At 38.8% G+C, this 23,690-nt stretch overlaps 1 protein-coding gene across 5 annotated transcripts in view; it reads right to left on the bottom strand.

The window, feature by feature from the left end:
- The window catches only part of LOC135093160 (Bardet-Biedl syndrome 7 protein homolog), a 301,301-nt gene that overhangs the window by 73,553 nt on the left and 204,058 nt on the right, over positions 1–23,690 (bottom strand). For all 5 annotated transcript variants that reach the window (XM_063992082.1, XM_063992083.1, XM_063992081.1 and 2 more), the window contains 2 exons: positions 17,504–17,627; positions 1,473–1,587 (listed from right to left, as the gene is read on the bottom strand). In XM_063992082.1, coding sequence (XP_063848152.1) covers positions 1,473–1,587; positions 17,504–17,627 — 239 coding nt within the window. The remainder of the gene's footprint in view (positions 1–1,472; positions 1,588–17,503; positions 17,628–23,690) is intronic.

Raw genomic sequence — 23,690 nt, forward strand, 5'->3', positions numbered from 1 at the left:
AGTGGGTTGCTACTCCTGTGTCACTCTGCAAGGCTTCCCTCACTAGATCAACGACAAACAGAATACCATGCTACTAAGTTCATTCAATACATCCTTTCTGGGTAAATAATTTCTAAGCTGGATATGTTGTGGAGCAGCCATCTTGGCAGTGGGGATGGATGGGTGAGTGTCTGGGAACAGATTAAACCATTTTACATTGATTCCTATGGAGAAAATTGTTTCAGTATTCGAACATTTAGGATTCTCAACAGCACTGAGGAACAAATCAAGTTTGAGAACCAAGGTTCCACTGTAGGTATTTGTAAGGCACTCTTCAGCCACCATTGCTAAGAATGCAAAAATCAAAATCACCCTGGTACAGAAATGGACATAAAGTGTGCCTGCTTATTCTGCAACATCTCTAATGAATGAATAAAGCATGTGTTGCAAAGCTGCCACAATTACTGCTTGAAATATCCCTTATTTTAATTGCTATAAATTGTCTTGATTTTTTTCAGATTAGATATATCTAACTTATAATAATTCAGCAAATTTTTGTATGTCTTTATGACTTTCTATTTTGATTTAAACAATATCCAGACTTTTAAGCACAAACTTTTATAGAAAAATGACAATTTCTAGGATGAATTACTATAATTTTTGCAAACACTCATACATACATTATTTTCACTGACTTACCATGCTGCATATTATTATTTTACTCAAAACCCTGATTTTCCATTACTCAGACAAAAATCTTGGTGGAGGAATTCAATGTAACTCATTAAAAGACAACCATATCTTTTACGACTCCCAAAAAATTCAACTATATGAGGAGGAGGAAGAGAACAAAAGGAGGCAGTCTCTGCTTTGGCAGCAGCTTCTTTTAGTTCTTCACTCCCTGAGATAACCATATATGGCCTATATACTGATTTGAATAAGTGATAGTTTTTGTATCTTGCTTCTATGTAATTCTGTGTAATTCCTCTCTAAGGATGGGGGCATCATGCATACAAGGATAAGCAATTGAGGGAAGATGCAGGAACAAAAATTTTGTGAAACACAGTTTAAGAAGTTTTTGGCCTGAAGACTGTGAGCCTTTCACTTGCCATGGCAAGTAAATAAATTAATTGACAGGTAAATATTATTTTTCACTCACCAATGACGAGTATAAAAATATTATATTATCAGTCAATAAATATAGTATTAATTTATTATACATAAGAGTCACTGAATAATATTCCATGTTTTTGTATACTTACAAGTAAATCTATTATTATATATATCCAGTTTGGGATAAAACAAAAAAATTTGAAAGATGAAAGGCTTTTCACAGGTTCTCTCAAGCTACTGATTTTTTTCTCTTGGTTGATCATCTTTTTTTCAAGTAGCTACTTGCCAGTGGCAGGTAAGATAAACTGTACACTTTCATGTCTGTTTTCTTTGCTGTCACAGGAATATGTTTAGCAAAAATTCAATTAGTAGTGACTTACATTGATTTGATTTCTTCAGTTAAGTTTGTATCAAAACCCAAGAACTGCTTTCCCTTTTTTGTGTAACCTCGGACTTCATTGCCAGAAGAGACAAATATTTTGTCTTTCACTGTTCCTGAAATAAATAAAAGAATATAATTTCAATCATGTATCAACATTATGAAGCAGAAACACTATGGTGTATATAGGGTGCGATGGGTAGGTAGTGTACAAGGGGAGGTAGCATACAGTTGTCATATTTCCAAGGCTATCAGGCCTACATAAGTCACCCTTGAGTAGCAAATGGGTCAAACCAGGATGGCCACATCCCTTCTCCGCTGGATGGCAGCTACAGATTTTCAGGCAAGTTTATTGTTTTTTTTACTACTTTCAGTGTTTTTTTCATGCTACTAATATAGTGTCTCCTTTAATCTTAGATAAAACCATGTTTTACTAATACTTAATCTGCAATATGAATACAATTACTTGTGAATTTTATGAAAAACAAATTAAGATCAATATTGCATTGCATTCATTTTTTTTTATCACAAATAAGGTTTACAAAAAAATATATATACTGTACAGAACTGTATGCTATGACACCATGGCAAAATTTTTTCAAAAAAATTTGTGAATTTATACATTACTGATAGACCGTCGTACGCTTTACATAATGCACATTAATGTTCAAAGACACTGCACATGTAATTAAATTGGAAAAAAAACACAGGTAACATAAAAAAATGTGTTTGACTTTGTGTTTCAATTAAACCTGATTGCATATGTTTTATTACCACGCTTCACATTTTTCAATCAGCACTGACATGTCATCATAATAAAATATGTTTCATAAGTATTTCATTATTTTTTTGACACGAAGACCGAAAAAAATTTTACTGCGGATTTGTACCACATGCTCATTCCAATACTGTACAAAACAAGACCTCACAGCCATTTTTCTTTACGTTCTACCATGCAGAACACCAACACAGTAAACAAAAACTTTTCACTGTGATATCTTTGAAATGAAAAAAATAAAAATAAAAGAAGATTAACTGTCACAGCTCCTGACCCAACTTGTCATTAGTTTTTACTGCTTCACATTTCTGCTGCCCAACCTCCCAAACTTCCAGTGGTAGAAGATGGATGACAAACCATGTTATATTGAAAAAATAAATATTTTGACAATGAGAGGAGAAAAACTGAGCATAAAGAAGACCCTGCTAGTAGACTGGTCATGTATCTCCTCACAGCAGTTCATGAAGTGACTCCTGCCACTGTTCTGCAATTTAAAAAGTGTACCAAATGCCGAAAGAATGGTCAGTGTTAATAAACAGACTCTTATAGGTTGCTTTGACTAAAAACCTCACATCTGGCAGTGAAAGAACTGAAATCAGTGTATCCTAAGAATCACCAGGATGTCTCCATCAGATCTATTCAACATCAAATTCTACACCACCTCACCATTCCATCATGCTATGCAGTCCAAAAGCCCCTTCTGACTAATAAAATGTTACTTAAATGCCTGTTTCACTAGGCAACACAAGGACTGAACCACAGAATAACAGTATAATGTACTGTGGACCAATGAAACCAATTTTCAAATCATCACAGCACACACAATTGATGTCAGGAGGCTGTTGTAGAGGAGCAGGCATGACCCACACTAACCTAACAAGACTGAGAAACACAATGTTTCAAAGATGGTGTGGAGATGCTTTTGTAGGTTTAATGGAAATGGGTCAATTTACTTCTTACCAAAACATGTCATCAAGAATGCCAAATGTTTCACATGATCTGATGTTATCTGTACATGATGAACATGTCAGCACATAAATGCATCATTCTGCTCCCTGTCAGATTGCTAAATTTTTACTGAACAATGATGCTGAGCTGGTGAGTTAGTCTGGACCCAGTGAAAAATGCACAAAGTTATATAAAAGGCAAAGCGTGCAAGAAGCAGGCATCCCCCTTACCTCACTTCATGGAGATGATACACAGAGACAGACCTGCATTACTTTCAATCACTCACTGACAGTATGTCAAAGAAGATGAAAGATGTGCTGAAAGTAAAGGGTGAAGTGATAATCCAATAGGGCGAGTTTTTGTTTAGTATGTCATGCTGCTAGCACTTTTTAAGGATTAAATCAAATCTTGTTCATGGTTTCTTCTTGCAGTCTGATCTCTTACCTTGTTTCTCTCGAATATCATTTGATTTCCTTGTACTTTCCTCTCTTTTCTTTAAAGAATTGTATAGTATTTTTTCTTTCATTGTTACTGCTGTTACATATTGGGTTACTAGAGGCACAATTTATTTACTTTAATTCCAGGTTGTTGACCCAAACACATAACAATAACCAAATCCCAAATTCCAAATCCCATTAAGCATAAATAGGAAAAATAGTCAATGCACATAAGCAAACAGAACACACAAAGCAAGCATGTACACACAGCCTAGCCTAATTATCCTAAATAACAAAGTAAATCGGGGTGGGAAGATATGTGGAGACAACTGAATGAATACAATACATATGGACCAAGGAGCAGAGAACACCCGATATTGCTGGTGGCAATGGCGAAGATGTCCAAAAGGGTAGTGGCGAGGAACACACAAAGTGTGGTGTCACTGTCTCGACCCCTCTTTCCTCCGTGCTGGTACTAGTACATATTGACTCAGAATGAAGCCCGGATTCCTGGTCATGAGGCTTTAAGAGCTTTGAGTTCAGGAGCGAGGCTTTGAGGTCTTTGGACTTAAAATTGAAGGTTTCAAGGGCTTTGAGCTCAGGAGGGAGGGTCTGGGAAGGCATTGAATACACAAGTGAAACCCAGTTATGATTACTTTGGTGACAGTATCATAACAGACCCCCTCACAGAAGATCTCTGAAGAGCTTGCCCGCAGGTGGTGGTCCTATGTTGCTGGATGTCGTGATAAAGCATCTGCGATTACAACGTCTGATCCTTTGATGTGACGGATTTCAAGGTGGTGTGGCTGGAGAACAAACGCCCATCACAGACTCCATCAACTGGAGTTCCTCATTTTCCTGATGAATGCCAAAGGGTTGTGATCAGTGTAGACCAAGATCTGGTGAGGGGCTGACTGTAGGTAGCATTCAAATTTCTTCACTGCTGACACAAGTCCAAGTGCCTCCTTTTCGATGATGGAGTACTTGGTCTGGTGAGATTTGAGTTTTGCCAAAAAAAATGCTACTGGGTGTAGGATATTTTGAGGAGCAGCTAGCTGAAAACTACAGCACCAATTCCCACTCCACTGGCATCTACCTGGAGATGAAATGCTACATTGAAATTTGGTGTTTTGAGGACTGGAGAGGAAGTGATGAAGGATTTAAGTTTTTTGAAGGCCTCCTCACAGGAAGCTGTCCATTGGAAGTGCTGGGATTTACCAGTAAGGTTGTTAATTGGAGAAGCTACTGTAGCAAAGTTCTTGCAAAATCTCTAATAGTACCCTACAACACCCAAAAACATCATGACATCCTTCCGAGTGCAGGGGATAGGAAACTTGAAGATGGCTCTGATGTTGGCTTCTTTAGGTCTAAACTTCCACCAACTACATGCCCAAGGTAGATGACTGTACCATATCTGAACACATTTCTTGAACTGGATAGTCAGCCCTACTTCTTGGAAATACTGAAACAGTAGGCATAGGCGACAAACATGTCTCTTCCAATCCTTGGCCACTGCCACCTTGCCATCAAGGCATGCCACAGTCCCTGGTAGATCCCTTAGGAGAGTATTCATCACTCTTTGGAATCTAGAGTGAGCATTAGTGAGTCCAAAAGGCATAACCTTATGATGGTAGAATCCAAAGGATGTGATAAAAGCACAGTATTGTTGGGCCTCATCAGTCAAAGGGATTTAATAGTATTTCTTGTTTAGGTAAAGGGTTGTAATATACATAGATAATCCTACTTGATCTAATAATTGTTCTATAAGAGGTAAGGGTGACATCAATCAACTTAAAGTAATTGGTAAACATTCAATAAGTATGATCCAATTTAGGTACCAATACACATGGAGCAGCCCAGGAAGAGAAGCTATGTTCTACCAAGTTATGATCCAAAAGATACTGAACTTCTTGTTTAAGGATTGAGACTTTAGCTGGATGTACTCTGTTAGGCTGCCCGCACACGAGCAACTTTTTATTGTGAGTTGTCACAACCAAAAAATTGTCAAATATAGAACACACACATCGCTATGGTAGCCCGCACATGGACAACTTTTCCTGAGGCGACAACAAAAAATTGAGAGGGAGTTGCGCTCGGGTCAATTTCTCGGACAACACAACTATTGTTGGCAACTGTGGCCGGCGATAGAAAACGTTATTTTAAATGTGAGCCCGCACACGAGCAACTTTCCGTTGTCGCCACCACCCAGCCTGCTGCTGCCTTGCCCCTTCAGTGTCTTTCAGATTTCAGTGGTGAGAGGAAGTGCTACCGGTCTATTTTTAGCGATACACTATACCGCCCATATTGACTTAGCATTTTCTAGGGTAGCACATATCTGTCGAGACGTAAATTATGGATAGTGGTAGCTATCATGTCTATAATAAAAGAGGTATTTGACTGCGAAACACTCATAACAGAGGTAGAGAAGAGACCACCTCTTTATGATTTCCAGCTGATAACTAATATCATTAGTTTATCTAAATATAAAAAGAATTAAAAGTTTTTTTTTCAGATTTCTATTGTTGAATCTTTCATTGATTTTGTTGAAGTTGAGTTTTTTTTTTATTGTGCTCAATATATAAGGAAATACATTTTCTTTTATTCACAAAGTATTGGTTACATCTGAAAGCAATTCAATCATATCTACAGCGATGTGTAGTATAGAAATAATAATGTATTTTTCTTTTCTGAAAATGGAACATATTTTCTTCATTTCCCTGTAGTGCTATTTCAAGAAGAATCATTAATTATGTCAATAAATTACACGTAATACGAATAAACATTTTCCTTATTTATCCTTACCTTAATGTTACAGCCAGCCTTTCCTCTACTGGCACACACTTCCTCATGTTGGTGTCCTGGTGTGCTATAAGGGGCCCAGTTAATGTGATTAGATGACCAAAGGTTTCCTGTGACATCCTAAAGTAATTAAAAAATTTATCAGGGTGCCCTTTTAGGTCCTCAAACAATGTGTGGAATGCTCCACGTAATAATCGCTGACTGACTATGGGGTGTACCCAGTGATTTCTTGGCTTCTTTTTTCGTCTCCTCCTGAGTAGGAGTGCACAGGTTACTGCTACCTCCACGGCATCCATCTCTCTCTCTCTCTCTCTCTCTCTCTCTCTCTGATTGGAATGGGGGTGGGGGAAGGAAGGGAGAGACAGAGAGAGGAACGGTAACTTAGCTGCCCGATCTCTGGCCATGTGTGTGTCCTTGTCGCCATCGCGTGGCTCGTGTGCGGATGTACCTTGCCGACAACTTTTCGTTGCGACAATTTTTTAATTGCGACAATTTTTTGTTGTGACAACTAGCAATAAAAAGTTGCTCGTGTGCGGGCAGCCTTAGGGGCTTCTCAAATAGGAGGTACATTAGGGTCACTGTAACAAGTTATAGTGTCCCGGATGATCAGCAGTAACAGTAGGAAAATAGTGGAGGAGGGATTGAATATCTTTTTGTTTATGACTTTCAAGAACCAAACAATGATTCACTATATTAGCTATTATTTCACTGTTACTGAATCCCTCCAGGGAGGTGGGAATCTCCATAGGTACATCTTACTCTGGATCATTATTAACAGTCACTGTCTCTGAAGCCTCCCTTTTCACACAAAGAGATACCACTATGGACCTTTTTGACTCATCCTCTGGCATTCTGGAAAGGTAGTCCTTAATTAAGTTTATATGAATAAGTTGAGTACTCTTCTTCCTGTCAGGGGTTTCCATGATATAATTTAGTGGACTTAACTTCTCCTTAATGTCATAAGGCCCACTATATTTCTTTTGCAATGGGTTACCAGGAGTAGGGAGGAATGCTAAGATCTTCTGTCCTACATTGAATGTTCTAGAGACTGCCTTCCTGTTCCAGAGTTTTGAAAATCAGTCCTAAAACTGTGACAACTGGGAATGGGCAAAACTACATATTTTCCCCGGCTTTCCTCTTAGGTTGGTAAGATATTGATTAACAGTGAAAGGGAAGGATTTAGACCCAAGTCATTTTTCTTTTGTGATCTCGTGGGGGCCCTAGAAAGGACATCCATATAATAATTCAAAAGAGGAAACCCCTAGGGCCTCATGGTTCGACTCCCTGATAGCAAACAATAACCAATCTAAACTAGTATCCCAGTCATCTCTAGTTTCTATGCAGAACCTTTTAACTTTTAACTTAACCTTAATGACTTGGTGGAACTTTTCCAGACAACCCTGTGACTCAGGATGGTAGGCTGAAGTTAGAACCTTGGTCCGACTGAATGATCTTTGGTACACCTATAGATATAAACAGGTGTAGCAAGGGTGATACTACAGCCTTAGTAGTGATTGACTTAAGAGGAAAAGTAGCTGGGTATCTAGTAGCAGTATCCAAGAGAGTTAGGATATACTGATTTCCCATTTTAGTTCTTGGGAGAGGTCTAACACAGTCCATAATTACTTTCTAAAAGGGTTCATGAACTATAGGGATGTGTTTCAAGGAGGCAACAGGAATGGGCTGATTGGGTTTTCCCACAACCTGACAAGTATGGCATGTCCTTACAAAATCTGAGACATCCCACCTCATTCCCAGCCAGTAAGAACTATCCAGTAACTTAAGGTAAGTTTTCTTAATACCAAGATGTCCGGCATATCCATCGTGAGCAATGGCAATCAGGTTCTTCTACACTGAGTGGTCTGTAAGCCCTCATTAAGATAACAGAGTCAAAGTAGAAATGAGGCATGTTACCTGATTCAAATTTACCTGCAGCAATGTGTACAAGTGCAGAGAGTGAAGGATCTTCCTGTTGAGCCTTGATTAATTCTTGTTTGGAAAAAGTTGCATTTGATAGCCCCTCATGAATTAGCAATGGAGGCTTGAAAGGGCCAGGTGTGGTGGAAGAATGTCAGAATTGAGAGCGAGTAACAGCACAAATAGGGAAAACATGAGAATCAGTGTCATGATCAAAGGTAAAGTTAGGAGAATCTATAGTTTCCAAAGGAGGAAAGATGGAAGCAAGGTCATTTCCCAAAAGCATGTGAATATCTTTTAGAGGAAAGGGTGCTTCACGCACATCAACCTGAACGGTGCTGGTAGCAAAAAGGCACTTAAGGTAGATCTCAGGGATGGGATAAGACTGTTGTTTGGCAAGATCAGAGACAGAAACATTATCCCCAGTATAACACTGAGATGTGTTAAGAAAAACACCTAATAACAAGAGTAAGTGCAGCCCCCGTGTCCCTAAATATTTTTATTTTCATCCCTTTATCATCTTTGACTGAGGAGACAAATCCTGTGTGTATGAAGGGATCAAATGAGGGTGGCAAGGATGCAGAGAGAATGGCGGAAACTTGTTTAGGTGAGGAATTGTTTTTGTGGTTTGGTTGTTTAGGATGGGGTCATGTTCTGGTGAGAGGTACCAAATGTCATTTGCTTTTTTGACAATTTACATCCAGGGTGAGGGAAATCATCAGTGGTGTGTCCTACCTTCCTACAATGTTTACAAGATAATACAGGCCAGGAAGATGGAGGATCATGCACTCTCCACTCACCCACTGAGCTCCAGGGTTCACCACCAGAAGATGGTCTCACAGCTTTTCCCCACTCCCTTTCACAACTTCCCCACTACTCCACCAGCAAAAGCGTGGGCATCCACCAGCTCTGCCGCCTGACACAAATCCAACTCTCCACTTGTCTCCACATGTTTTAACAGGTAAAAGGGAAGTTTGTTTTTCCATTCCTCTAGTACAATTATGTTAATAAGCTCTGAAAAGGTGGTAATATTAAGCAATCCTAGCCATTTTTCAAAAAGCATTAACTTCTCATGAGCAAATTCAACATAGTTTTAATGGACAGTTTTAGTCATTGATCTGAAACATTGTCAGTAGCCATCAGGAGTAAGGCCATAAGCATACAATACTTGCTGTTTTATATACTGGTAGTTGTCAGGCTTATCCAAGCTATTATATAATCTTTGAGCCTTGCCTGTTAATTTAGGAGCTAGCAATGACAAAGTCTTTTTGTGGCCACTCATGCTTTGAGGCAATCCTTTCTAAACAATAAAAAACCTTCAACATCTTCCTCTGAAAAATTAAGAACTAGACTGGAGTGATTACCAGTTATACAGACGTACCTCGGTACTCGACCATAATCCGTTCTGAGGTGGTGGTCGAGCACCGATTTGTCCGAACACCGAAACCAATTTTCCCATAAGAAATAATGGAAAGTCTGGGGAAGAAATACTCGAACAAACTGCGTACGTCTTACTCCGCTGGCGGTCTGAGTCAAACTGACGCTTACCCGCTGGCCGAGAAGGGCCGAGGAGCGCGTTCGGGTCGACTCGGCTAGTCGAGTACCGAAAATCTGTTCGAGGTCCAATGCATTTTCTACTCGAATTTTTTGGTCGAGCACCGATTTGGTCGAGTATAGAGGCGGTCGAGTACCGAGGTACGACTGTATTTCAATTGCTTTTCTTATATGTCCAATTCCCTACTTTTAAACTTATTCTCACTTTCCATCTCTCTTTCTAACCTCTCTCTCTAACTGGATCTTTTCTTTCTCTAATTCCAACTTCATCTGCCTCATCTGAAGCTGATATTCATATTTTAATTTCTCTACTCCCAACTTCTTTTCCATGTCCCCCTTACTTTGCTCGGAATACTCCACTGAGGTACCTAAACCTATTAGTGTCATTTCCTCTATCACAGACCCTTCAATGATTCTCTGGTTAACTAATGCTTCCACAACAGTATTCTTAATCATCTCTTTCATCATACTATAGTGTATGGGTATCTGATAGTGTCCAGTGAACAACTTCCAATCACCTTTTTTCAACTGTGCATTTAATTTATCCTTGGAGGGAGCATGGATGAAATCCTTAAGGTTAAATTGTGAAAAGATCTTGAAATGGTGCCAAAGAAAATCAAAGAAACTGAAAATAATTAATAGATATTGATAAGCTAATCGTATGGTTTGGATATATGACAGGCTGGAACCAACACTGTGACCACAGTAATTGCTTATGAATATTGATCTCGTCTAAGAGTTACCAATGAAGGAACAAAGATTGTTCAAAATGGAGTACAGAGTGACACAAAACTAAGAACAAATCAAGATGAAAAGTATACTCAGAGATTTCATGAGAATGAGAGGAGATGCTCAGCAGTACTGATTTATTACTGGAGAGGAGATAATTCACTACGCTTGACAGAGCTTGCGAATAATGGGCAAATGGTAGCAGTTAAGCTAGAGATAAGCTCTATGGCCACTTTCCTCCCTGACATCCATTTGTCTCATCCTTTCCCACATGTATCCTGGTGAGGTCGCCAATTGTTATGTACTGAGATACTATAGAGGTGCAATTTACTTACTTAAACTTTAATTCTAGGTTGTTGACCCAAACACATAACAATAACCAAATCCCCAAAGCCATAGAATAATTAATAAGCATAAACAGGGAAAACAGTCAATGCACATAAGCAAACAGAACACACATAGCAAGCACGTACACTCAGCCTAGCACAATAACCTAATTATCCTAAACAACAAAGTAAATGGGGGAGGGAAAGGGAAGACATGTGAAGACAATTGAATGAATACAATATGTGTGGATCAAGGAGCGAAGAACACCCAATATTGCTGGTGGCGGTGGCGAGGGAGTCCAGAAGGATAGTGACGAGAAACACACAAGGTGTGGTGTCACTGTCTCGACTCCTTTCCACTGTGCAGGTAAAGGGTGCAGCAGAAATATCTCCCATATTTTAAACTTTCACCTAGGTGTTGCTAATGAACTTATGAAGTGCCAGTGATGTTTTCATTTAGCTAATGACTTACCATTTTTTTTCAGATACCCTCACCTAGCTATATGGTTTGGACTGGTGCACATTGTGCTTTTGCTGTAGAAACGTTTTTGAAGAATTGTGAATTTGTAATTGCAACACAGAGAGCTTTTCAAGCTTTTCATTACGTTAGGTCGGAATGATGCTGTTCCAGATAGAAAATCAATACTTCTATGGGTTGCAAATTTCAGAGCCACAGGTTCAGCACTTAAAAGAAAGCCACCTGGAAGACCACAAAGCACTCGAACTCCAGACAGTATTCAAGCTGTAAGACTTTCTGTTACTCAGTCCCCTACACGTTCAGCTCGCAAACATGCTTCTGCCTTGGGATTGTCTGATCAAACAGTCAGAAGAATTCTACACACTGATCTGCAGATCCATCCATACAAATTAATGATTGCTCAGAAACTGCACGAACATGACTGGGAAGATCAAATATCATGTTGTGATGATGTCCTTCAAAATGTTCCTGTAAATGCTGTTCTTCTCACAATTGATGAAGCTCACTTTCATCTCTCAGGCTGCGTGAATAAGCAAAATTTTTGTTATTGGGTGGAAAATAACCCTAGACAGCTTCATGAAAGACCTCTACACAGTGAACGAGTGACTGTATGGTGCGCAGTTTCAAAATTAGGTGTATGGGGTCCTTATTTTTTTGAGGAGAGAAACCACTCGGTTACAGTAACATCCAGCCGATATGTGGAGATGCTGCAGATATTTCTGGAAACCAAAAGTAAACGATCTTCATAATCAGAATGTGTGGTTTCTGCAGGATGGAGCCACCTCACACACAGCAAGAAGATCAATGGAAGCTCTGAGAGAAATGTTTCCAGGATGTTTGGTTTCCTTACGCGGTGACATTCAATGGCCAGCACGCTTGCCTGATCTCAACCCCTGTGATTTTTTTTTCTAGGGTTACTTGAAAGCTGAGGTCTACAAACATCGACCGGGTACAATTGAAGAATTAAAGGATGCTATTTGTCTAAAGATTGCAGAAATATCGCCTGGAATGACTCTTCGAGTTATGGAAAATTTTAGAAATCGTCTCCAACAGTGTATAGTGAATAGAGGTCACCATTTAGAGGATGTAATTTTTAAAAGCAAATGAACAAAAAGTGAAACCTTTTGTTTAAACAACAGTAAAATTAATTTTACATAAATGTTGTTTCTTCCTCCTTTTGTTAGCCTTTAAAATGTGGGAGGTATTTCTGCCGCACCATGTACTAGTAAATAAAGACTCAGAATGAAGCCAGGCTTCTTGGTCGTGAGATTTCAAGAGCTCTGAGTTCAGGAGCGAGGTATCAAGGGTTTCGGGCTCAAAAGAGGGACTTCCGAAAGCTTTGAGCTCAGGAGAAAGAGTTCAGGAAGGAGTCAAATACACAAGTGAAACCTGGTAGTGATTACTTCAATGACAGTATCGTAACTCATTTCATTTTCTATATGCAATCTCTGAAATTTAACCATTAGTTTCCTCTGGTCTTCCCTTTACCCTTGTTATCAGTATAACAACTTGAACTAAGCTGCTGCAAAGAAAAAAACTTTTTTTTTTACTTGTAACAGCATATCATGAATGAAAGACCTCAGGAACTTTGTATTTCTGCACACAATATACTGCACAAGTCATGTATGTTGAAAAGAAAAAGATGACACATATACAAGATTTTTTTTTATAGAAGACAGGCACAAGATAAGGACAATAAAACTGTGAAAAAAAAGCCCATTTGAATGTGAGTTCCCAAACTTATGTTAAATAGAATAATAAAAGATTAGAGGATAAGTGTCTTGAAACCTCCCTCTTGAAAGAGCTCAAGGAAAGAGAATATACAGATGTTACTGCTGAGCGGATGCAAGAAGCTGTTGCTGAGCGAGCGAGGTTATTGATGACAAAGGGAGAGACCTGGAGGTCAGAGCAAGGACCAAGACGAGGCCTAGTCAGCGAATTTCTTGTATGGCCGGTGTTGAAGTAGTGCTGATGTATGGAGATGAATGATAATTGTTATGACATGAGGCCAATACGAGGCCAACCTTATCATCAGTTTTAATGGATAATGATGGCGATTGTAGGGAACCAGGCAGTAAATGAGGACAATAGGGACAAATTACTGAGAACAAGCAGGACGTGTGTTACCACAGAGAACAAAAGTAGATAGCTCTATCTAGAACAACTATCAAGAAAGATGTGTGTATTTTTTAATGATCACCCCAAGACCCAAAACACGTAAGTTTAACAACCATCTGTGTAAGTTAATAACTATCTTTGTAAAAATACATTAGTCTGTAATATTAACAATTATTTGTTTAAGTTAACAACTACCTGTGTAAGAATACATTACCCTGTAGAATCATAACCGTGTTACACAACTTATATAACAACTTATTCGTACGGAGTATTGTTTACGACCATCAATATACGAGTATGTCTTCAGATTTAGACCAGATACAATAAATGATTCGTGTTATCATGTGGGTCTGAAATAACCTTCACTGCCTTTCAACGGTAACAACAGAAGTAGGCAGGAAGTTCCACAGTTTATCAGAGACATAGAAGAATAACAGAATACTGTTTAACTCTTGCATTGGAGAGGTGGACAGAATAGGGGTGAGAAAAAAGTAGAAAGTCTTGTACAGCAAATCCATGGTAGGAGAGGAAGCATGCAGTTAATAATATCAGAAGAGCAGTTAGCATGAGGTTAGAGGTAGAAGATAGCAAGAGATGCAACATTGCAGTGATAAAAGAGAAGCTGAAGACAGTCAGTTGGAGGAAAGGAGTTGATAAAACAAAATACTTTTGATTCCACCTTGTCTAAAAAAGCAGTATGAGTGGAACCCCCCTCCATCCATGAGAAATGTACTCAATACAGGTAAGTTCCACTGATATGAGCAGTTAGGTTCTATTTGAATTGTTCGTATAGCGAATTACTCATGTAACAAATCACATAACTAATAAATAAATAAAAAAAGGGGTTAGATTCTGTAACCCTTGTCAAACGCAAGTTTTCAAGCTGAAACATACAATACCAAATGCAACAAACTGTCTATCTTACAGTACTGTTGATAAAGCAACCTGAAAGAGAAAACAGTATACAAAGAACATGATTTCATATTAATTAAACATAAAATGTGCATAACACTCATCAATCCATAGTTAATGCATCAGGGAGTGTAACTCCCCCACCACTCTTGTGCCTCTTAACCATGTCTACATTTTTTGTGAGTGTTATTGGTACTCTAGCTCGCTTAACTTACTATTACGACTTGCACTAGAAGTCACTGGCCACTTGGGAGGCATAGTTAACACTTGAGAGCAAAATAAGGCACAAGCTTTACACCAAATAGTCAGTCACACACACAAACCACATCAAAGACAGTGAATGAAAGAACGCACTAGGAATAATGCTGTAACACATCCAAGCACTGATGAGTCACATAAAGCATTGTAAACTGTACTTGTACTGTATTGTAAATATGCTTGCAAACAAAATTATGATATTATACGAGTATAATAATGAGCACTAAGGCCATAAGAGTGGGAGTCTGAGAAACACTGAATTCAGTTTAAAAGAGGACTGGTGGGAAAATTAATGGTAGGTAGGGGACAAGAGAGGGGTGCACGACTGTCTTTCAGCACTCACAAAGTTGTCTCTATGCATCTGAATTATCGTTCATCACCATACTGCCCAAATGTGTTAGCAGGAGGGTGCAGGAAGGTGTGCATTTTAAACTTTATAATTTTACTCACCTCAGATTGAAGCTCATATCACTGGATCTTTGCACTCACATAAAGAAAATAGTTCCTAATTTACACATCTTGTATCAGTTTCTCGTATAACAGACGCTTGTATAATGGGACCTCCCTGTACATGGACAGATAGGACCCTTGTACAGAGTTAGCAGTCAGTGGAGGAAGGAGGGCATGACAAAAACTGGCAGAGACAACTCAGAAGAGCTATCTTCATAAAGCTGTTTTAGTTAGAGATGAGATGTGAGGATTCCAGCAAAGGCACACCATGGATGTTCAATGTAGAAGAGGGAACAGCTGAGTGTCACTGAAGTAAAGAGGATAATTATCTGGAAGTTTGTGTTGAGCTGATGGATGGAGAGATTGAGTTTTTGAGGCACTGAACAATATTAACTTTGTCTGCTCCAATCAAATATTTTAGAGATCTGAAATCAGGCATTATGTAGTTTCCCTGCATGAGCTTTTAATTCATGAAAACTTGGAAATCAATGAAACGATGTGGAAAAGTGCAGGGTGGTATCACCAGCATAGGAGTGGATAGGATAAGAAGTTTGGTTTTGAAGATCATTGATGAATAATAGGAAAAGAGTGGGTGACAGAACAAAACCCTGAGGATGATCAGTGTTAATGGACTTACAAAAACAGTGACCATCCACCACAACAGAAATAGAACAGTCAGAAAGGAAACTCGAGATGAAGTTACAGAGAAGAAAAACAATGACCATCTACCACAATAGCAAAAAAAAAAAACAGTCAGAAAGGAAACTCGAGATGAAGTTACAGGGAAGATGAAAGAAGCTAATTTGAAAATTAAAGGTTTGTGCCACACTATTAAATGTTTTTGTGGATTTTGCGAATATGTGAGGAATTTATCAATACAAAGCAGACTTAAGACTAAATTACTCAGCAAAGTAATAACAATCAATAAGCTGTTTTGACTTGGGCATAAGGAAAAAATTAATGAGAGAATGAGATAGTAAAGAACCCTCCAAACTCTAAATGGAAAGTGGTATCAACAGGAAGAGATGAAGCTGTCCTAGAGGATCTAGAAACCAAAAATAATTGAAAGACAAGTTGCACATATCTTGGCAAACAGTCAAGATAACAATATAAGCATGAAACCTGCCTTTCACACTAACGACAATGATATGACATTGCATATTAATATATACATATATGGCATTTAATAAATGTGAGGCCTGGTTTTTATAATGCTTTTCCAACTGTTACTGAAATTGTCATTTATCATCTCGCAATAATTTCTAGGTGAAAATGAACGGCAGAACTTACATTTTGCAGTGACATAAGAAATACAGGGTGTAATGTGAGTTTCTGCAAATACTGAAAGAGGTGAAAGAGTGTGTAATTCTAAGTAGAAAATGTTCTATACACACATGCATTTTAAGGCTTTGTTTACCCGTCAGAGGAGCTGAAAATATATAGGACTCACGGGTGTGCTATGCGCGTAGCTATGAGGTGTCGGACAGACGGTTGCATTGTTGCAGCCTCGGAGGTGTCACTTAGTCAAATTATGAATGGTTTAATCTTAGTTTTTGCAAGCTGTGGAATATTACAGTATCTTATAACAAGATAAATGGTATTAAAAAGCATGTAATTTACCGATAAGCATTACACGACAACATTATTGTGATGATTAAAAGAACTCCTGTAAAATCCTATGTGGCATCATTGATGCGAGGGAGGAGGGGGGGAGTAAGTCCAAGCGACCTTGAAAACAGCTGAGTGAGTGACAATGACACACGTCAGTGCTCTTCGAGCACTTGATGTGATCATCAAATTAAGGTAAGTAGCGGTAAGAAGATTGTATGTAGTATGACTGTATGAGTATTGTGACTATGACTGTAGAGTTACTCAGCTATTTTCAAGGTTGCTCGGACTTGCTCCCCCCTCTTCCCTCACTTCGATGATGCCACGTAGCATTTTACAGGAGTACTTTTAATCACCACAATAATGTTGTCGTGTAATGTTTATTGGCAAATTACATACTTTTAAATACCATTTGTCTTGTTATAAGATACTGTAATATTCCACAGCCTGCAAAAACAAGATTAAACCATTCATAATTTGACCAAGTGGCACCTTCGAGGCTGCAACAATGCAGCTGTCTGTCCATCACCTCATAGCATGCATAGCACACCCGCAAGTCCCATACATTTTCAACTCGTCTAATGGGTAAACAAAGCCTTATAATGCATATGTGTATAGAACATTTTCTACTTAGAATTACACGTTCTTTAAACTCTTTCAGTATTTGCAAAAATTCACATTATACCCTGTATAAATAAGATGTAATGAAGTTCCCATTACCAAGTGCTCCACCAAGCTCAAGACGAGTGATGCTCTTGCCAGCCTGAGTCTGGAAGCCGAACTGTACTTCCCCACGTTTCATAGTGAAGAGCTGGATTGTTCCATCATGGTCCCCAATCACCACCTGCAAATATATTTTGTGTAGCTAATATATTTCATCAAAATTTTATTCCCTGTGTAGAATCTTGACATGGATTTAGAAAACTACAAACTTTCTTTTAAGAAACTAGTGAAGACAATGAATGAATGTAAAGATAGCTTAACATCTTGGAAATAACTTGTTTTCAATAGACTAAATGATTATGTAGTAGCTGAAGTCAACAAAAAAGGAAACAGTGTGCAGGTGTGGGATGCAAACACATCCAAAAAAAATCTATGGCTTCTTTCCTTGAGGATCAGAAACTGCTGCTTCTACCAATTTTTTGTATGAATCCTCTTATGCACCAGTAAGTTTCATAAGTTTTCTTTCCAATACCTCTTCTATTGGCAGGCATTTGTGGCCTCTCTGTGCACCTTGTAAAGCTTTAATTTAGAAGCAGTTTTCTTTCCTTTGAGACTACATAAGTAGGTATGTATTATATATCACTAGATTCACAGGGAAATTATCTTTATGATGATCACATAAAAAATCAACTAAAAAGTATTGTCACTATTTTTTTCCCTCAAAAATAAATACAAAACAAGAAAAAAAATTCTAACCTCATAGCTCATAACTTTTCTGGTGAGGATTCTACACACTACACATAATCTAAAATGTCTTTTTGTAAGCTTTACAATGGTATTATTGACATAGTGATATGTTGGTTATATCTCAAGAAAATAAAGGAAAACTTAAATCAGTGTTCATCTTGGATTACAAGCAGACTGCCTGAGTCATAGGCTGAAACTATCAAATAATTTTACAATCAGCCTATTCTGGGAAGCATCAGCATTGCCAATTCATTACTTTTTGTGAAACTTATGCTATCTTTGACTCATCAAAAATTGATGCACTTATACCAGTTTTGCACAAAGGCACTTTGACGCACATGTGCGTCCAGTGCATGAGATGGTTAAAATATTCACAAAATACCATGTCAGGAGAGAAAGAGGTTTCTTCTATTTTTCCTTTACACATTAGCCTTTATATTTCATAACCTAGTGCAATTATTATTAATTTGTTTTAACAATTTTGAGACTTGCCACTGGTGACATGGGAATAATGTTATGCTAGTGGTGAAAAGGACAGGTGGAAATGAGTACATTAGCACATGAGTATATTAGTGGTATAGTATATGATTAATGGCACAAATAATTAAATTTCACAACAATACATTAGCAAGAATTTATTTCACAGAAAAATTATACACTGTTCATAAGACAAACATTACCCTATACTGACATCTCACATTTGCTAAAACAATACTATACTAGCTTTATCAAACTACTGCACCAAACTTCAAAACACAGACATGGAACTCCATGGTACCGGACTGTATCCACTGCCACAAAGACCTGATAAACATCCTTCAAGAGAGAGAGAGAGAGAGAGAGAGAGAGAGAGAGAGAGAGAGAGAGAGAGAGAGAGAGAGAGAGAGAGAGAGAGAGAGAGAGAGAGAGAGAGAGAGAGAGAGAGAGAGAGAGAGAGAGAGAGAGAGAGAGAGAGAGAGAGAGAGAGAGAGAGAGAAAATTTTCATAGGAGGGTAAGCTGCTTACATACTGAATATAGAAAGAAATTAAAATTCTATGTAGGATGATATGATTGGTGGGGTTATGTGCACAAATCGGATGCCTGACAAGTTGTGTATGTAGGTGTGTGGAATGAGTATAATTGAAGGAGTAGAAAAACTGTGGATAAAATGAGAAACTAGAGTAGTCAAGTATCCCTGGACTTGTGAACATGAAAACAGTACACTTATGAACTTATGAAATTCTACAATGAGTCAAACCTACATCTCATGCTTTTCCTAAGGATTTCCCTAAGGAGATTGCAATGAGAGAATTTTCCATTTATCTTTGTCCTTGTAGCCTCTCCTTGCAAGTTCCAATTCTTTTATTCCAATCTCTCCCCTTCCTGGTGCATACTCTAGCACTTTGTCCAGTTTTGCTGAAGGTTTGTCCTCTTGCATCCACTACATCTACCGTATATATATATATATATATATATATATATATATATATATATATATATATATATATATATATATATATATATATATATATATATATATATATATATATATATATATATATTTTTTTTTTTTCTTTGTCATTTAACCTTCCCTTCTTCCTATATAGTGAAATAACTTCACAGTAATGCACTTGACCCCTTCAAATACTAGGTATTTAATTTCACATTTATTTCACATAATAAATCTGCTATGCATGCTTATTACCTTTACTAACCATTCCTGACACATCAGAGTCACTACTCATTTGCATGTATGATTGTCAAGTACAGTCAGTGACATTCACAATTAGAACTCCCACCGACCTCAGCATCACATTGCACAACTGGCAACTCGCTCCTCCTGGGTCTTTCAATATTTGTCAAGAGAAAATAATTACATGGCAACTTAGGTTAGTCTGTCATATGTTTTTGAAGACATAGAAAAATGGATTCAGTGTTTGACATATTGACATAAGAGAAAGTTGTTTTTGTGACTGCTCCTCGTTTGGGCTAATGGAACGGCTGTGTTTGGTTTAAACAAAGTCTTCTACTAAGGTAATGTGTGATGCCTGAAAAATATACAGGACATGATTACATAGTACGAGTGTTGGAGTTTCATTAGAATGGTGAAAAGAATAGAAATATAAGACGTATAATTACTGCCAGTGAAAAGACTGTAAGTGCATTGGTGAAGAAATGGAGTGATGAGGTATGCAAGGATGTGCCTCACCACAAACATGGTGGTGGGGTACCCCAAAAAGGTTGGCTTTTTAATTGTTTTGCTGTAAGCTGAGGATATACTTTTAACTGTCTCTTGATACCATGAAAGGTGCTTTCAAACATTTTGGGCGGCCCACCACCATGCTTGTGATGAGACACATCCTTGCATCCCTTATCACTCCATTTTTTCACCAACACACTCACAGTCTTTTCACTGGCAATAGTTATACAGCTTATCTTTCTATTCATTTTACCTTTCTAGTGAAACTCCAACACTCATGCTATGTAATCATGTCCTGTATATTTTTTGGGCATTGCATTTCACCTCAATACAACACTTCATTTAAAACAAACACAGCCATTTCATTAGCCAAAGCAAGGAGCAGTCACAAAAGATAACTCTAATTTATGTCAAAATGTCAAACAATGAATCCATTATTCTATGCCTTCAAAAACATTGGGGACTAACCTAAGTTGCCATGTAGTTATTTTCTCCCATCAGATTTTCTCAGAACCAGGAGGAGCGAGTTGCCAGTTTGTGCAATGTAACGCTCACATTAGTGGGAGTTCTAGCCGTGAATTTTGCTGAATGTATAGAGGGTGTTTGAGTTACAAGCAAGATACGTTCCGTGAGATACGTTCCAGAAGACAGCTCCTAAGTCATTTTGCTTGCAACTCGTCATTGTAATTTTTCAGTACAAAAAAATGTATCATACGTTCTGTGAACAATGTAATGCTTACTTACTTGATACTTGATACCATAAATGAGAGAGAGAGAGAGAGAGAGAGAGAGAGAGAGAGAGAGAGAGAGAGAGAGAGAGAGAGAGAGAGAGAGAGAGAGAGAGAGAGAGAGAGAGAGAGAGAGAGAGAGAGAGAGAGAGAGAGCACCTTGGCTTATGGGTGATGTGATACTACAGAGCAGTGATGGGCTTGAGGCTTCTTTTTTTATGTAGGAGGGACACTGGCCAAGGGCAACAAAAATAGAAAAAAAAAATAAAAACACTGAGATGTCAGTCCCCAAATAGGTTCAAAAGTGGTAGACAAAAATTGAAGGATAAGTGTCTTGAAACCTCCCTCTTGAAGGAATTCAAGTCATAGGAAGGAGGAAACACAGAAGCAGACAGAGTTCCAGAGTTTACCAGAGAAAGGGATGAATGATTGAGAATACTGGTTAACTTTTGCATTAGAGAAGTGGACAGAATAAGGGTGAGGGAAAGAAGAGAGCCTTGTGCAGCGAGGCTGCAGGGGGAGGGGAGGCATGCAGTTAGCAAGATCAGAAGAGCAGTTAGCATGAAAATAGCGATAGAAGATAGCTCGAGATGCAACAATGCAGCGATGAGAAAGAAGCTGAAGACAGTCAGTGAGAGGAGAGGAGTTGATGAGACGAAAAGCTTTTGATTCCAGCCTGCTTAAAAGAGCTGTATGAGTGGAACCTCCCAGACATGTGAAGCATACTCCATACATAGATGGACAAGGCCCTTGTACAGAGTTAGCAGATGGGGGGGAGGGTGAGAAAAACTGGCAGTTTCAGCTAGAGATGAGATGTGAACTTTCCAGTTGAGATTATAAGAAAAGGATAGACTGAGGATGTTCAGTGTAGAAGAAGGATACAGTTGAGTGTTATCGAGGAAGAGGGGATAGTTGTCTGGAAGGTTGATAGATGATAGAATTGAGTTTTTGAGGCACTGAACAATACCAAGTTTGTTCTGCCCCAATCAGAAATTTTAGAGAGATAAGAAGTCAGCCATCCTGTTCCTTCTGAGAATAGGTTAAAAAAATTCAGATAGCCAGGAAATTAAAGCAATAGGATGGTAGTTTGAGGGATCAGAACAGTCACCCTTTTTAGGAACAGGCTGAATATAGGCAAACTTCCAGCAAGAATGAAAGGTAGATGTTGACAGACAGAGTTGAAAAGTATGATTTGGCAAGGTGCAAGCACGGAGGCACAGTTTCAGAGAACAATAGGGTAGACCCCATCAGGTCCATAAGCCTTCAGAGGGTTTAGGCCAGCAAGGGCATGGAAAACATCACTGTGAAGAATTTTAATAGGTAGCATGAAGTAGTCAGAGGATGGAGGAGAGGGAACAATAGGATTGACCCCATCAGGTCCATAAGCCTTCTGAGGGTTTAGGCGAAGGCACAGAAAACATCACTGCAAAGAATTTTAATAAAGTAGCATGAAGTAGTCAGAGGGTGGAGGAGAGGGAGGAACAAACCCTGAATAGTCCAAGGTAGAGCTTTATGCCAGGCATATGACCCAGATTAAAATGAGAGTCTCTCTCTCTCTCTCTCTCTCTCTCTCTCTCTCTCTCTCTCTCTCTCTCTCTCTCTCTCTCTCTCTCTTTCAGGTTATATATGCCATTAATCATATAATTAATTAAGATGGCTGTTGAAAAGCATAAGATAGGTTTATTTGCCTATTTGTGGACTTAGGAGTGGGTGTAGCCAAAGTCTAGCAGGTGTAGCACCAAGTTATGAAATGCTCTCTCTCTCTCTCTCTCTCTCTCATCTCTCTCTCTCTCTCTCTCTCTCTCTCTCTCTCTCTCTCTCTCTCTCTCTCATGCACATTTTTTCCTTTCTGCCTCTCTTTTCTCAGGTTATACAAGCCATTATTCATATAATTTATTAAGATGGCTGGCTCAAAACATAAGACAGGTATGTTTGTCTATTCGTGAACTCAGCGTAATGGAGCAGGCTTTCCGCACCATGCAGCACAACCCTCCTGTCTCTATGCCTCTCAGAGGCCAACTGATGGAGGTCTGTATCCCATGGAATCTCAAGCCAGACTCACTGCAGTGCTGTACAATGAGTTAATAAATTAAATTTTAATTTTAAACTAGCATCTTGGTCTTGGTCTTAATGTTATGGGGCTGTGATGATCCTATGGGGATCATATGAGCCCTGGCAGAGACTTATGAGGGTATCACAGGCATGGTAGTTGTCATGTCTTCTTCAGGAAGGCACAGGTGAGGCGAATGACAGAGGGTCATTTGGAGGGGCCAACACCTACTGCAGCAAGTAGGGTGGGCAAGTCAAAAGTCATGACACCTAGAGCTTGGAGTTGTGATATGAGGATGGCCCAGTGGGAGTGGAAGCACAGGCACTGCAGCAGGAAGTGTTCTATGGTCTCGGGGAAGGAGAGGCACCACGGGCAGTGTGGGCTGGGTGAAAGATTTAGGCGGTGTAGGCGAGTGTTGAGATTTGTGTGACCAATGCAGAGGCAAGTGAGGGCAACATCTAAGTTGCAGGACTTTATCTGTGTCCATGGCTGTGAGGAGGAATCACTGTGGTATTGGCCCACAGATGTGGTGCGAAGGA

The sequence above is a fragment of the Scylla paramamosain genome, chromosome 42 (genome assembly GCF_035594125.1).
Source record: "Scylla paramamosain isolate STU-SP2022 chromosome 42, ASM3559412v1, whole genome shotgun sequence".
In the NCBI taxonomy this organism is placed as follows: domain Eukaryota; kingdom Metazoa; phylum Arthropoda; class Malacostraca; order Decapoda; family Portunidae; genus Scylla; species Scylla paramamosain.